Source organism: Colletotrichum chrysophilum, assembly GCF_026319265.1.
Source record: "Colletotrichum chrysophilum strain AFK26 chromosome Unknown scaffold_20, whole genome shotgun sequence".
Classification (NCBI taxonomy): domain Eukaryota; kingdom Fungi; phylum Ascomycota; class Sordariomycetes; order Glomerellales; family Glomerellaceae; genus Colletotrichum; species Colletotrichum chrysophilum.
In genome coordinates, this window is record NW_026517307.1 from 444,129 (window position 1) to 456,255 (window position 12,127).

The window sequence follows — 12,127 nt, forward strand, 5'->3', positions numbered from 1 at the left end:
ATGGCTGAGATCCGCCGAAAGCTCGTCATCGTCGGCGACGGTGCCTGCGGTAAAACCTGCTTGTTGATGTGAGTGTCCTTCCCTCCAGCCTCTGTCTCTCCCTCTCGCCGCCCTTCGCGAGGCCCCAGCGAGCATCATCAATCATCGTCGCATCGCCGACGGGAAACCCCAAAACGATGCACCTCTCCTTTTTGCATCCACTCTGGTCATCATCGCGCTGACATCAAGTAGTGTCTTCTCTAAGGGCACCTTCCCCGAGGTAAGATCATCTCCTCACGACAGCCGACGCGGCTTCCGCCTCCTGTTTCCCCGACAAGACCTTGCCGAGATGCAGCGTCGTTCCATCACCGCTTCAACCAGCACGACTTCGCCAAGCGATGCAGCACCCGCCTTTCATCAATCCATTTCCGATCCCGAAATTTTCTGACAACTAATTCAGGTCTACGTCCCCACCGTCTTCGAGAACTACGTCGCCGATGTCGAGGTTGATGGCAAGCACGTTGAGCTGGCCCTTTGGGATACGGCTGGCCAGGAGGATTACGATCGTCTTCGCCCCCTTTCTTACCCCGACTCCCACGTCATTTTGATTTGCTTCGCCGTCGACTCTCCCGACTCCCTGGACAACGTTCAGGAGAAGGTACGATTTTTTTACCCCTTGTCTACCAATACACGGGTCGCGTCCCGATAAGCAATTATCGCTAACACGTGCTCCTCTTCCTGTAGTGGATCTCCGAGGTTCTGCATTTCTGCCAGGGCCTTCCTATCATTCTCGTCGGCTGCAAGAAGGATCTCCGCTACGACTCCAAGACGATTGAAGAGCTGCGCAAGACCAGCCAAAAGCCCGTCTCCCCTGAGGAGGTAAGCTTATCCGCCCGTTCAGTTCGCCTCAGGCATCTCTACGCCGGCCAACTCCCAATATATCCATCGAAACATGCTAATCATCTCTATAGGGCGAGGAGGTCCGCAAGAAGATTGGCGCCTACAAGTACCTCGAGTGCTCGGCCAAGACGAACGAGGGTGTCCGCGAGGTGTTCGAGCACGCTACCCGCGCTGCTCTGCTTTCCCGCAGCCGGAGCAGCGGCAAGAAGCACAAGTGCATGGTTCTCTAAATACCCCTCCGGGCGAACATCCCAAAACCCTTTCTCCCTCTTCGACCTCACCCCCATTTGTAATCATCAAGTTCCCGGTCACCATTGTCTTTTCCCAATTCTTCGGATGAGAAAGGGTTTGTGGTGGCGGTCTGGAAGGCGGGGGCAATATCTGCCTGCATAGGTTCTCGGAATTTGGAGTTTTGCTCAATCATTGTGTCTCATAACAAACCTGGCACATTGGTCGGCGTGTCACCGTGTCTGGTTCTTCGGGGTTCTTTGACTGAATCTATTTTCTTTCCCTGCCGAACGGTGACTGGGAGAAGCAACAGCTAGCCATGACTCCGATAAGAAACTGCGAGGGAGGCCGAGTTCAACCGCGGGTTGGCTCTTCTCTCTTTGGTCAATGGGGAGGAAAGGGCCCAGTGGCTGGCGTGACCGCCGGCTGCCAGGTGACGATATGAACAGTGAGTCGTTTGGTGACTTTGGGAACGGCGGAATGGCAATGGTTGATTTTTAAGCTGTGGGAACGGTGTGTCTTAGCCGAAGTGTCGCGACGAAGCCCGGCTACATCATAAATCTTGTCGTGTTTTTTCTCTTTTGACGCCTCGCAGCTTTAGATGGCGGAGATGGACATGTTGTTTTTGGGCCGCTTCTTCTTCTCTCTTGTCGATTCTCTCAATCCAGGTCTTTGATAACTCACTTGTGGTATTTCCTCTTGATGACATGGCGTCCTCCGCTCAACTTCCAGCTCAACCAAGAAGTGATACGTCCGCGTCCACGGCCCAAGATTCCGTCATAGCCGTCATACTCACGCGTCAGGGATCCTCAAAGATGGGATGAAAACACGGGGTTTGTCAGGCACCATCACTTTCAGAACGCGGAGTCGCGATGGACCGTGTAAGGTAACCCAAGCAACACGCAAGATAGTCGCAATTGTTATTGGAAAGGGAGCCCGTTGTTTAGAGTTTGGTGTACTTGATGTCCCGATCTATAACCACATGACAATCGTCGTTCTAAAGATAGGGCAGCGAGTGCCAGTAGAGGAAAGTAAAGACTTGGGCCTTTCTTGGGGTAGCCGTGGTTGCAAGGTTAGACGGCGGTGTCACGTTGATTACGATGCCCCGCCTCTTGGTAAAGGGGACGGCCCTGTTCCGTGAGCAGCAAGCAGCAAACACCATCACACGCGACTTGGGATCTTTTGAGGCCGGACAGATGCCTCATGGATGAGTTTGGGGGTATTTTATTTCATATGGTTTCTCCTCATGTGAGAGATCAAGGTTGCTTGGGAGGACTGGTGAAGGCGACGGACCGTCTTGTGCCTATTGTCTCTATGGCCCTGCCTTTCCCTCTTTCTCGCTCCCTCTGTCTCTCTCTGGTTGGCTGGCTGGCTATTGAGGTGAGAGCTACCGTTGAGATAAGCTAGAGTTTGATCGTTTCAGAAGAGTGAATCCCGTTCCTAATCCGTCGTGCTCTCCTCTGCCCGTGCGTCGAATAACATCAAGTCATTTCTGAAAGAATGTGAGGGGTCGTTCAACTTTACGTTTCTCATCGTCCCATGCGCCTTCGTCCATACGTTCCAGTCATTTCATCTTCAGCTCCTCCCAAGTCGGGTGATGTGGTTGGGTATGTTGATGCTGCTGCCTTAGGCGGGACAGGTCTGAGGAGGGTGAGTTGTTAGTGAGATGGAGTCAGACGGGAGTTGGGAGGAAGGGAGAGCTGAGGGACAGGCTGAACGCGGCTGGATGAGGCAACGTGAGGGAAGGCGTGTGAGAGAGGGGAGGCTTACAGCTCCGCAGGATGAGCAGGTCTTGGAGGACGAGGCAGTTTGGGCGCCGCACTTGGGGCAGGCGGAGGTGTGGGCGTTGGTGAGAGGCTGCATGTTTGCGGTTGTGTAGTGGGTAGGTAGTTTGGATGTCTTTTCTTACGAGACGGACTGGAGTTGTTCTTGGTGGTGTGAGGCGGTTTGAGTGTGGAAGAGAGAGAGAGAGGGTGCGAACTTGGGAATGTGACGGAAAGCGGGGTTCTTTTTATTCTAGTCCTTGACCCCCTCCTCTCCTTCTCGTCTCTCGCCTACTTTTGCTCCATCGCCGCACGAGGCGGCCGTGGGCTGGTTGGCGTTATTTTTTGCATGCCTGTGACCAACGCAGAACTATGGCATAGACTACACACACTACGCGCTGTAGAACTGACCCTCCTTGTGAAAGTGTCTCTCAGAGTGGAGGGGGTGGGTTTGGGGGTGTGGGCAACAGGCAATGGCATGGGAGCATGATGAGCTTACGGACGGGCTGGGTAAGGAACCGTCATGCGAGATGGAGGGCTTCTCGTTGGCTGGAGGGGGGGAACCAGGTGGTTTAGTTGGTTGGGTGGTGGGCTACTGCGTGGCTGCGTGGGAGGTTTGACTTCACGCCCCTCAGTGCGGTTCGACTTTCGCGGCGGTCTTGGGTAGTTGTGGTACGTTCGGGATGGGCCTTGGAGAGGGCAGGCGAGCGAGGGATGAAAGTGTGGTGAGCGGGCGGAACGTGGGTTGGTGTGGGTGTGATGCGGTAGCGTGAAGTTCAGGCGACGGGCAGCAGCAGCACCAGAAAGCAGGCAGATTCAGATGGCGTATGGTTTGCGTCGGACTGGAGGTTGCAGTAAGTGCAGTATCAGAGACAGATGGTCACGTTCTTAGAGGTGAGGTATGGCAAAGTAAGGCGAGCTGTGAAACAGATGGCGACATGTGGACGATAAGGGCCCTTTTTGGCTGGAAAGAGCGCTTTGCAGGATGCGCGGAAACGACGCGCAGAACGCAGAACGATGCGCCGGGAGTGGTTGGTGGAGAGAATGGATATCTTCTGCGGCGAAGAAACCCGCTCCTCGGCGCCGTCTCGCTTTCGGAGGAATAAACTGCTCTTGCTGCTGATTTACCCCCCACTCAGGAAGGTTCATCCTTTGAATTGCGTAGCAGCGACGTCCAGTGCCAAAGTAGCGTGGCCTGCGTAAGCCTTGCAGTAACTGGCTTAAATGGTATCCCGAGGTACCTACCTACCTACCTACCTTACACATTAGGTATTCCTTGTCCTTCGGAAGCGGTCGCCGGCGTGGCCTGTCGGTCGGGTGACTCGGTGCGAAAGATAAGCGATCGTTGCGCGCGGGTCCAGTTGCCTTTCCGCCCGCTACATTCCATCCCATCCCGGAAGGCAGTGCCGTTGACGACACACGGAGCAACGTCGCATGGGCTGGCGATGGGGAGGGTTCATCTACTGACTCATCAATTCTTGTCTTCTTTTGATGAAAATTAAACATCACGATGGAATTGCCCAGGAAAAGGGCGCCGAGGAGGAAGGATGACCGAATCATTCTCCACTTTGTATGTCTGCTCTGAAGTCGTTCACGGACCTCATTTAGTCGAGATACCAGCCATGCCCTATTTCACTGCTAACGCCGGCGCCAGGACTACGACTGCTTTTACGCATCGGTGCTGGAGAACCGGGATCCGAAGCTGAAGGCCCTGCCGCTGGGCGTGAAGCAGAAGAATATTCTCGCGACGTGCAACTACGTCGCCCGCCGGCGGGGCGTGAAGAAGCTCATGTTCATCACGGACGCCAAGAAGATATGTCCTGATCTTGTCATCATCGAGGGCGAAGATCTGACGCCATTCCGAGACATGAGCAAGACGCTCTTTGCGTTCCTCAGAGGCTTCTCGTGGTGTGGCAAGGTGGAGAGGTTGGGGTTTGACGAGGTCTTCATGGGTGGGTGTGTTGCCTCTTTGTCCGGTGCAAGGGTTTTTTTTTGCTGACGACTGCAGATGTTACGGACATCATCCAGTACAACATGTTTTGTCTGAACAGAGTATCTCTGTCGGAGTCGTTCTTCCATTTGTCGAGGCAGGATCCTGAAAAGGGGTTCGTCTGTGACTTGACTAGTGTTGCTGGGTGTGTCTACGGACCTGTCCCCGAGACAGGAGATCTCGACGACCCGAAGTATGTGCGGCTTCTCCTAGCAAGCCATCTGGCTTACTATCTGCGGTTGAAGCTAGAGGAGGATTTTGGTTTCACCGCGTCGGTGGGAGTGTCGACAAATAAGCTGCTGAGCAAGCTGGCGGGAAGCGTTCACAAGCCGCGAAACCAGACGACTTTGATGTCCCTTACGGACTCTGTGATCGAGGATTTCATGGACGCACACTCGGTCAGAAAGGTGCCGGGAATCGGGTTCAGGACGTCGCGGATGCTGGAATCACATTATCTCTCGTCGCAACCTGGTCCGGATGACGCGGACAGGGAGACGTCGCCGTTGAAGGTACGCGACGTTCGACTTCATCCCGACACGGGACCGGACTTTTTGGAGAAGCTGCTTGGCGGACCTGGCTCGGAACGCGGTGTCGGAGAACGGGTATGGGGGCTCTTGCACGGTGTTGACGACACCGAGGTGAAGGACGCCAGCGACATCCCGTCTCAAATCAGCATTGAAGACACTTTCAAGGGTTTGGAGAATATGGTGCAGATTGAGAACGAGCTACGGAAGATTTCCGCATCTCTTGTGAGACGGATGCGGACAGACTTGTTGACGGACGACTCCTCTCTAGATCCAGGAGGCCAGCGATGGATCGCCCACCCGAAAACGCTCCGTCTTTCCATTCGATCCTGGCCAACCGACGCGGCGCCCAACTTTCAGCGCATATCTCGCTCTCAGCCCCTCCCCAACTTCATCTTCAACCTCAAAGATACCCCAGAGTCCATCGCTGAGCGACTCGTAACCGAAATCCTCCTCCCGACGATGAAGAAATTCCATCCTGCGAATCACAAGTGGAACTTGCAACTCATGAATGTCTGTGTCGCCAATATGGCTGCCAGCGGAAGCGAGGCCGGCCCTGGTGTTGGGCGAGACATCTCCGTCATGTTCAAGCGGCAGGACGACGTGCTGCGGCAGTGGAGGATCGATACCGCAATCGTTGAAGACGAGCAGCCTGTTTCAGACGATGAATTCGAGGAGGCGGAGTTGATGGATTTTGGGACCGGAGACTCATGGGAGGATGACGAGGAGACGGCACGGTGTCCTTTATGCGGACATTGCATACCCCCTTTTGCCCTGGCTGCCCATGCTCGGTATCATGACCTGGGGGACTAATGCCGCAACAGAAAGCGTATTATGATCCTGTACTCATCGCAACATGTTTCTTCTTGCTTCTGGCCTAACATGTGTCATTGAGCGCGGACTTGGCGTTGATGGCGAGAGTCTTATTTTCAGGTCCTTACCTTTGTTTGGGCACAGTCAGACACTTCGGGCACTTGGCTCTATTACTTTTCATAGGTCTCATCGACGGGGGTTTGCTTACAAGATCTGCGGATCTTATGCTGAGAGTTCTATTGTCAGGGTCGTGGACGGTGATGAGCGGGATATCGTCTTCAGGTTCGAGGTCTGCCATTTCGATCGAGTTGTCTTTGGTCGCATCCTCGTTGTGTTGCTGTTGATGTCGTCTCCCGAGCAGACGGCGGTACCTCCTGAGGCAGTCAAAGAAGCGATCGACGATTCGGGCCATGGTTCTGCGATGTTGAATGCTGTGCGGTTTTGCGGCGGGTGGAGCTGATGCATGGATTCGTCCGTGTCCGTTTGCGAATCATGCCGGCAATCAGGTTTAAATGGTCCTTGGGGGGCGTTCCGGGTTGGAGCGGCAAGGTCGATGCAAGCCGTTGAGGTTCGAGACTGTTGGTCAGTTTGCGGCCCAAAACGAGAACCGTTTTGGTCTTTCAAGACTATAAAGTAGAGGGCGGGAGAAAATGAAAGAAAGAAGTCAAGTCTTGGATTTTGAACCCAGGCTTGGGGAGATAACCATGATCTCTGTATTTCAGCTGGTATATATGCTGTAACATACTGGGCATATTCAGTTCCATTTGTTTCGACTCTGTTGATGAGATAATTGGCAGTCCTTTCCTATAATATGAACCGTTCGTCGTCTCGTGACTACGTAGCATCACTAGGAAATCTCCGAACAATCGTTCTTGGCCTGGTCTATCCTAACTGACGCCAGACTGCCTTACCTTCCCATTTTGATGGCAGATAATTCTTGAACAACGGCCGTTGACTACCTACCTGTTAATCACAAAGAAACCTTGTCGACTGTCTTGATTGCTCAGGACGTTGCTGCAAAGATATTTCTCGCAAAGACGAGCACAACCTCGGACAGATTCTAGGACGCGGCAAAGGTACAAACAGACTTGACAGGGATCTGTACCCGTCTATCCTCCCGGTGAAGGATATATGCATATCACAACGAACAAGAAGCAGATACGGCCGAATCGCGTTGCTTCCGACTTCATCTGAATACACCGATATCGACAAAAATAGAGTTGGCAGCGGTACAACGGGGGGGCGGTACCAAACGGGACGGGACACAACCACTCGACCGGGTCTAGCTCTCCATTCCTGCCGGTGTAAAGCTAGGGGGAGCTGGAGCTTCCAGAAAAGGGCGGCCCATCCTTGCATTAGCGCCTGCAAGCATCCGCGGAAGGTGGCTCGGGGAGAGACGTTGCAGGCGGTAGGCGCCAATCAGACGACGCACAGCGCACAGAAAGACCCGCTCGGCGTCACCTCCACAGACCACTGGGGGCGGTTATCGATAAGATCGGTACCTACCCCGGAAACAGCGTCAGCGACCCTGGACACTGCACTGATGCGGTAACCGCGTACTGTACGCCAGAAATGCTGTCTGCGTGCAACATGACAGCTGACGTCAGGGGCCGCTGGACTAGTCTCAGCAACGCAGCGCAGCACGGGAAGCCGCAACTACAAACAGAGCTCCTGTCCCCGTTACTCGTTGCTCGCACGCTTCCCTTCCCGTGTTCCTGCTCCTGTCCTGCCCAGTGTTTGCTACCCCGTTCGTGATGGGTACGGCCTGAAACGAAATCCCCCCAACAGCCAGAGAAAGTCCAGTATCTCATTTCAAGTCACCGCCACCCTCAGCTTGTGGTTCCCAATTATAGTCATCTGTACTCTATCGTAATCTGGAACCGGTCCTTCCATTCGCCCTGTAGCCCCTATGCGGTATCGTTGGTGACGTGAGGTGCCGTCCTTGCTCCTTCCCACCTCTGGGTGTTGCCTACCGTATTAGTTGCTAGAGGAAGGGACCGTTCGAGAAATCGCCCGATATGGAAACCACCCGCTCAGCTTCGCCTTCCCCGGCAGTACCTGCCACGGGGAAGGCAGACACGCCTGCCGTGCAAAAGAAGCAGGAGGCAGCTTCGTCGCTGCCATCGCACAACGACCCCAGGAGTACAAACACAGATGCCCCTCCTCCTTCTGCCACCTCGCAACCATCTGACCCTGATCACAACATCAACACTTACCCACACTCGTCCAACGACTACGACGACGACCAATACAACTACACTTACTCTGACGAGGAGCACTTGGACACATCTTCTATTTGCTCCTGGGAAGAAGAAGAAGACGGCAACTGGGAACAAGACCCTGACAACGAAGACACCATGGGCGGCTCACGACGCCCCCACGGCCAACGTCGCCGCACCCAAACCGACCTCACCGGCGTCTTCTCTCTCGAAGAGAAGAACGAGATCATCAAGCTGGTCTCTGACGTTTTGGACAACATGAAGGATCAAATCAGCAACATCTTCCATTCCCCTCCCATCACACCGGCATCTACCGAGAACCCCCAGCACTCATGGCTGTCGCTTTCACTGCTCAAGGGCAGAGGCGCCAAGCCCACTCCCTCTCCCCAACCACAGCCCCAACTCGCCGGCAAGGAGAATCCCACCTCATCATCTGGCGGAGACGGTGCCGGTAAGACGTACGCTAAGGCCCACGAGATTGTCGAGAAGGAGGAAAAGGAGGCCATGACGCCCCAGCTGCAGGAGCTCAAGAAGGAGTGTCTCGTCGTCTTCACCAAGTGGCAGGGCAACGTCTTGCTACGCGTCAAGGACATCTCGGTCAAAGACCCTGACGCTGCCGAGGCCCCTGCCGCCCGTGGTGGTCGAGGTGGTCGCGGATCCCGTGGCGCTCGCGGCGATCGTGGTGCACCGCAAGGAGGTCGTGGCACGCCGCGCGGACGCGGTAGAGGCGGCAACCTCAGTGTCAAGACCGGAGGTGAGCTCGAACGCCTCACTTCATAGTCTTTACTAATAAGCTGCAGGCCCGCCAGCTAGCCGTCAGCCTGAGACCGACCCCTGGCTCATGCGGCGATTCCCTCCGATTTCCACAACCCTGTCTTCCCTTCCTGTTGAGCGTCGCAAGCTCGTCCTTCACACAGTTCTCCTGCTCTTGCTATCTCTGGAGCAGTACACCGCCTTCTCCCGCGTTTTCATGATGAGCCTCACATCCTCGCTCCATCTGACTCTCCGCACTTTTCAGGAGGATGAGGTCCGCGTCGCTCGTGGTCTCGGCAAGACCGTCTCAGAGGTAAATGCCGAGGAGGTCGTCGAGGAAAAGGCGGCAGAGAACAAGAATACTAGACGCTGGAAGGTCGGCCTCGCCGGAGCTGCGGGCGCTGCCATCATTGGCGTGACTGGCGGTCTGGCTGCTCCTTTGGTTGCTGCTGGCATCGGCACCGTCATGGGTGGTGTTGGATTGGGATCTACGGCGGCAGCTGGTCTGCTTGGAACTCTCTCCTCCAGTGGTGTTGTCGTCGGCAGCTTGTTCGGCATCTACGGCGCACGTCAGACGTCCAAGATGATGGACCAATACGCCAAAGATGTCGCCGACTTCGCATTCTTGCCGCTGCATGGTGAGATGAAGGATGAGTATCGCGACGCCAAGGAGATCCCGCCCAAGGACCGACGCCTCCGTGTTGTTCTCGCCCTCAGTGGCTGGCTGACCCAGAAGGAAGACGTTGTCAATCCCTGGCGTTGCGTCGGCCACCAAGGCGAGGTGTACGCCGTCAGATGGGAGGTCGCCAACCTGATGAATATGGGTAACTCGCTCGAGACTGTCATCAAGAGTACCGCCTGGAGTGTTGCCAAGAAGGAAATCATCACGCGTACTAGTAAGTCTTGCCCGCGTCAAGTAACCAGTATAAAGTGCTGACCTTCATAGTCTTTGCCAGTCTCATGTCGGCCATGTGGCCGATCGGCCTTCTCAAGGTCAGCAAGGTCATCGACAACCCCTGGAGTGTCGGTATGGTCCGAGCCGAGAAGGTTGGCATGATATTGGCTGAAGCCATCAGCCGGAAGGTCCAAGGCGACAGACCCGTCAGCCTCATCGGCTACAGTCTGGCTGCCCGCGCTATCTACACCTGCTTGATGGTCCTTGCTGAGCGTCGACAATTCGGCCTCATTGAGTCGGTCGTCATGATTGGCACGCCAGCTCCATCTGAGAGCCGCGTTTGGCTTGCGCTGAAGAGCGTCGTCGCCGGTAGACTGGTCAACGTCTACTCGGAGAATGACTACATTCTTGGTTTCTTATACCGCACATCCAATCTGCAGTTCGGCGTCGCAGGACTGCAACCGATCCAGGGCGCAGACGGTGTCGAAAATTACGACGTGAGCAACATGGTTAGCGGCCACCTGAGATACCAATACATGATTGGCACCATTCTCAAGAACATTGGCTGGGAGGACCTCGATTATGCCCAGATCGCGAGGGACGAGGAGACACTCCACCTCATGGACGAGAAGTACGGCCGAGACAAGAGCCAGAAGCCCACGTATGTCGACCCGGACAAAGAGGCAGTCCAGATTCAGGAGGAGGTCAAGCACAAGAACGACGCCAAGCTCGAGTCGAGAATGAGCAAGATGAAGATCCAGGATTAGGCTACGGGAAGCATCTTAGCTGGGATGATCGGTAGAGACATCGTTATAAAAATGGCATGGTTACGGGGGCGGAAAGGCGTGGATATTGGCATCATGCTTACTACAAGGTTAGCTTTGTTACAGGAGGAGTCGACGAAGTATACTGTAGTAACAACACGAGAAACGAGAAATGCAAATTTGTCTATCAACGCTTCTCACCGTGCATGTTGTATTGTGGGTATCATGACTCCTCCTTCTTGCTTTGAACGACAAAGTATTTGCCGGCCGTCCTCGACGCCGTCTCCAAGGGGTTCCAGTCCTCGACGCCTTTGGTGTCAACCTTGTTTCCACGCTGCCTCTTTGGTCGTTTCTTGTGGCCGAAGCGGACCTCCTTTCCTAGGGCTTCCGATAATTGCTGCAATCCTATCGTTGCTTCTGCTATGCCTTCGGTCGTCTCGTCACGTAGCGAGCGCAGAGGTTCCACGCCTGAGGTATCGACGCTCTGTACATCCCGCACAAAGTGAAGCTGTGAGTGTAGGGTGCGGAGCATAGCTGCCTCCTCTGCTTCGGTTTCGGGCAGTGGTAGAGCGGAAAGCCGCAGAAGATGATGCAGTTTCGATCGCGTGATTGGCTCCTCCGCTGTTGACTTCGCATCGTCGGACTTTGGCAAGAAAGACGCAACAGACCATGTCGGCTGGGCGAGGACTTGTTGAATTGACTTTTGCGCTGAGGGCCGGGCAGCGGATGTGGTGAATGCGCGCTGATGGCGGAGGACGGCGCTGCAGCGCGTGCAGAGGGAGCGCATCGTGTGCTTTGTCTGACGAATCGATTCCGGATGCTGTACGTGGTCTTTTGGGTAGCTTACGGGAAAACGTGGCAATTCGTCAAGGTCCGTATGGCATGAAGTCAAAGTAGCTTCGAGGCTCTGGAGAAATAATCTGGAGCTCTGTCGGTGCTCGGTGCAAACGACCCAGTACCTTGTCGTAGGTACCCCCAGGCAACCCCCCCACCAAGCCACTGATAGCGTCTTTCTAAGCCACAGTGCCCCGCGTCATAGTTCGCTGCGCTGAGTGGGCGAGACGTGCTGTTCAGAACAGGTCGGGTAAGGCAGAGGGGGGAGTCGTTCGGCTGCTGCAACACTTGACGCTGATGCCAGCGCACGCAACACCTCGAAACCTCCTTACGCAACAACATCACACACCGTCCGTCTCTGCACCCTTGCGACCTGTCCTTTCCGGCTCGCTCGCATCCCATTTAAATCGAACCCAACCCCGACTTCCGATCCCTCCGAGAGTTCTTCCATCGACAGTACGATTG

At 55.0% G+C, this 12,127-nt stretch overlaps 4 protein-coding genes across 4 annotated transcripts; 3 read left to right on the forward strand and 1 right to left on the reverse strand.

The window, feature by feature from the left end:
• Positions 1–1,109, forward strand: COL26b_003632 (uncharacterized protein; the record flags this gene model as incomplete). The annotated part of the gene is made up of 5 exons (XM_053176525.1): positions 1–68; positions 232–259; positions 440–637; positions 724–858; positions 951–1,109. The coding sequence occupies 5 exons, from the start codon at positions 1–3 to the stop codon at positions 1,107–1,109; spliced, it is 588 nt and encodes a 195-aa protein (XP_053039612.1).
• Positions 1,110–4,380: 3,271 nt separating this feature from the next.
• COL26b_003633 (uncharacterized protein) lies at positions 4,381–6,197 on the forward strand (the record flags this gene model as incomplete). Its single annotated transcript, XM_053176526.1, has 3 exons — positions 4,381–4,440; positions 4,525–4,822; positions 4,879–6,197. The coding sequence occupies 3 exons, from the start codon at positions 4,381–4,383 to the stop codon at positions 6,195–6,197; spliced, it is 1,677 nt and encodes a 558-aa protein (XP_053039613.1).
• A 2,018-nt stretch (positions 6,198–8,215) lies between these two features.
• COL26b_003634 (uncharacterized protein) lies at positions 8,216–10,831 on the forward strand (the record flags this gene model as incomplete). Its single annotated transcript, XM_053176527.1, has 3 exons — positions 8,216–9,170; positions 9,217–10,065; positions 10,116–10,831. 3 exons carry the CDS (start codon positions 8,216–8,218, stop codon positions 10,829–10,831), a joined length of 2,520 nt encoding a protein of 839 aa, XP_053039614.1.
• A 220-nt stretch (positions 10,832–11,051) lies between these two features.
• On the reverse strand, positions 11,052–11,615 carry COL26b_003635 (uncharacterized protein; the record flags this gene model as incomplete). The annotated part of the gene is made up of 1 exon (XM_053176528.1): positions 11,052–11,615. One exon carries the CDS (start codon positions 11,613–11,615, stop codon positions 11,052–11,054), a length of 564 nt encoding a protein of 187 aa, XP_053039615.1.
• Positions 11,616–12,127: the final 512 nt, after the last annotated feature.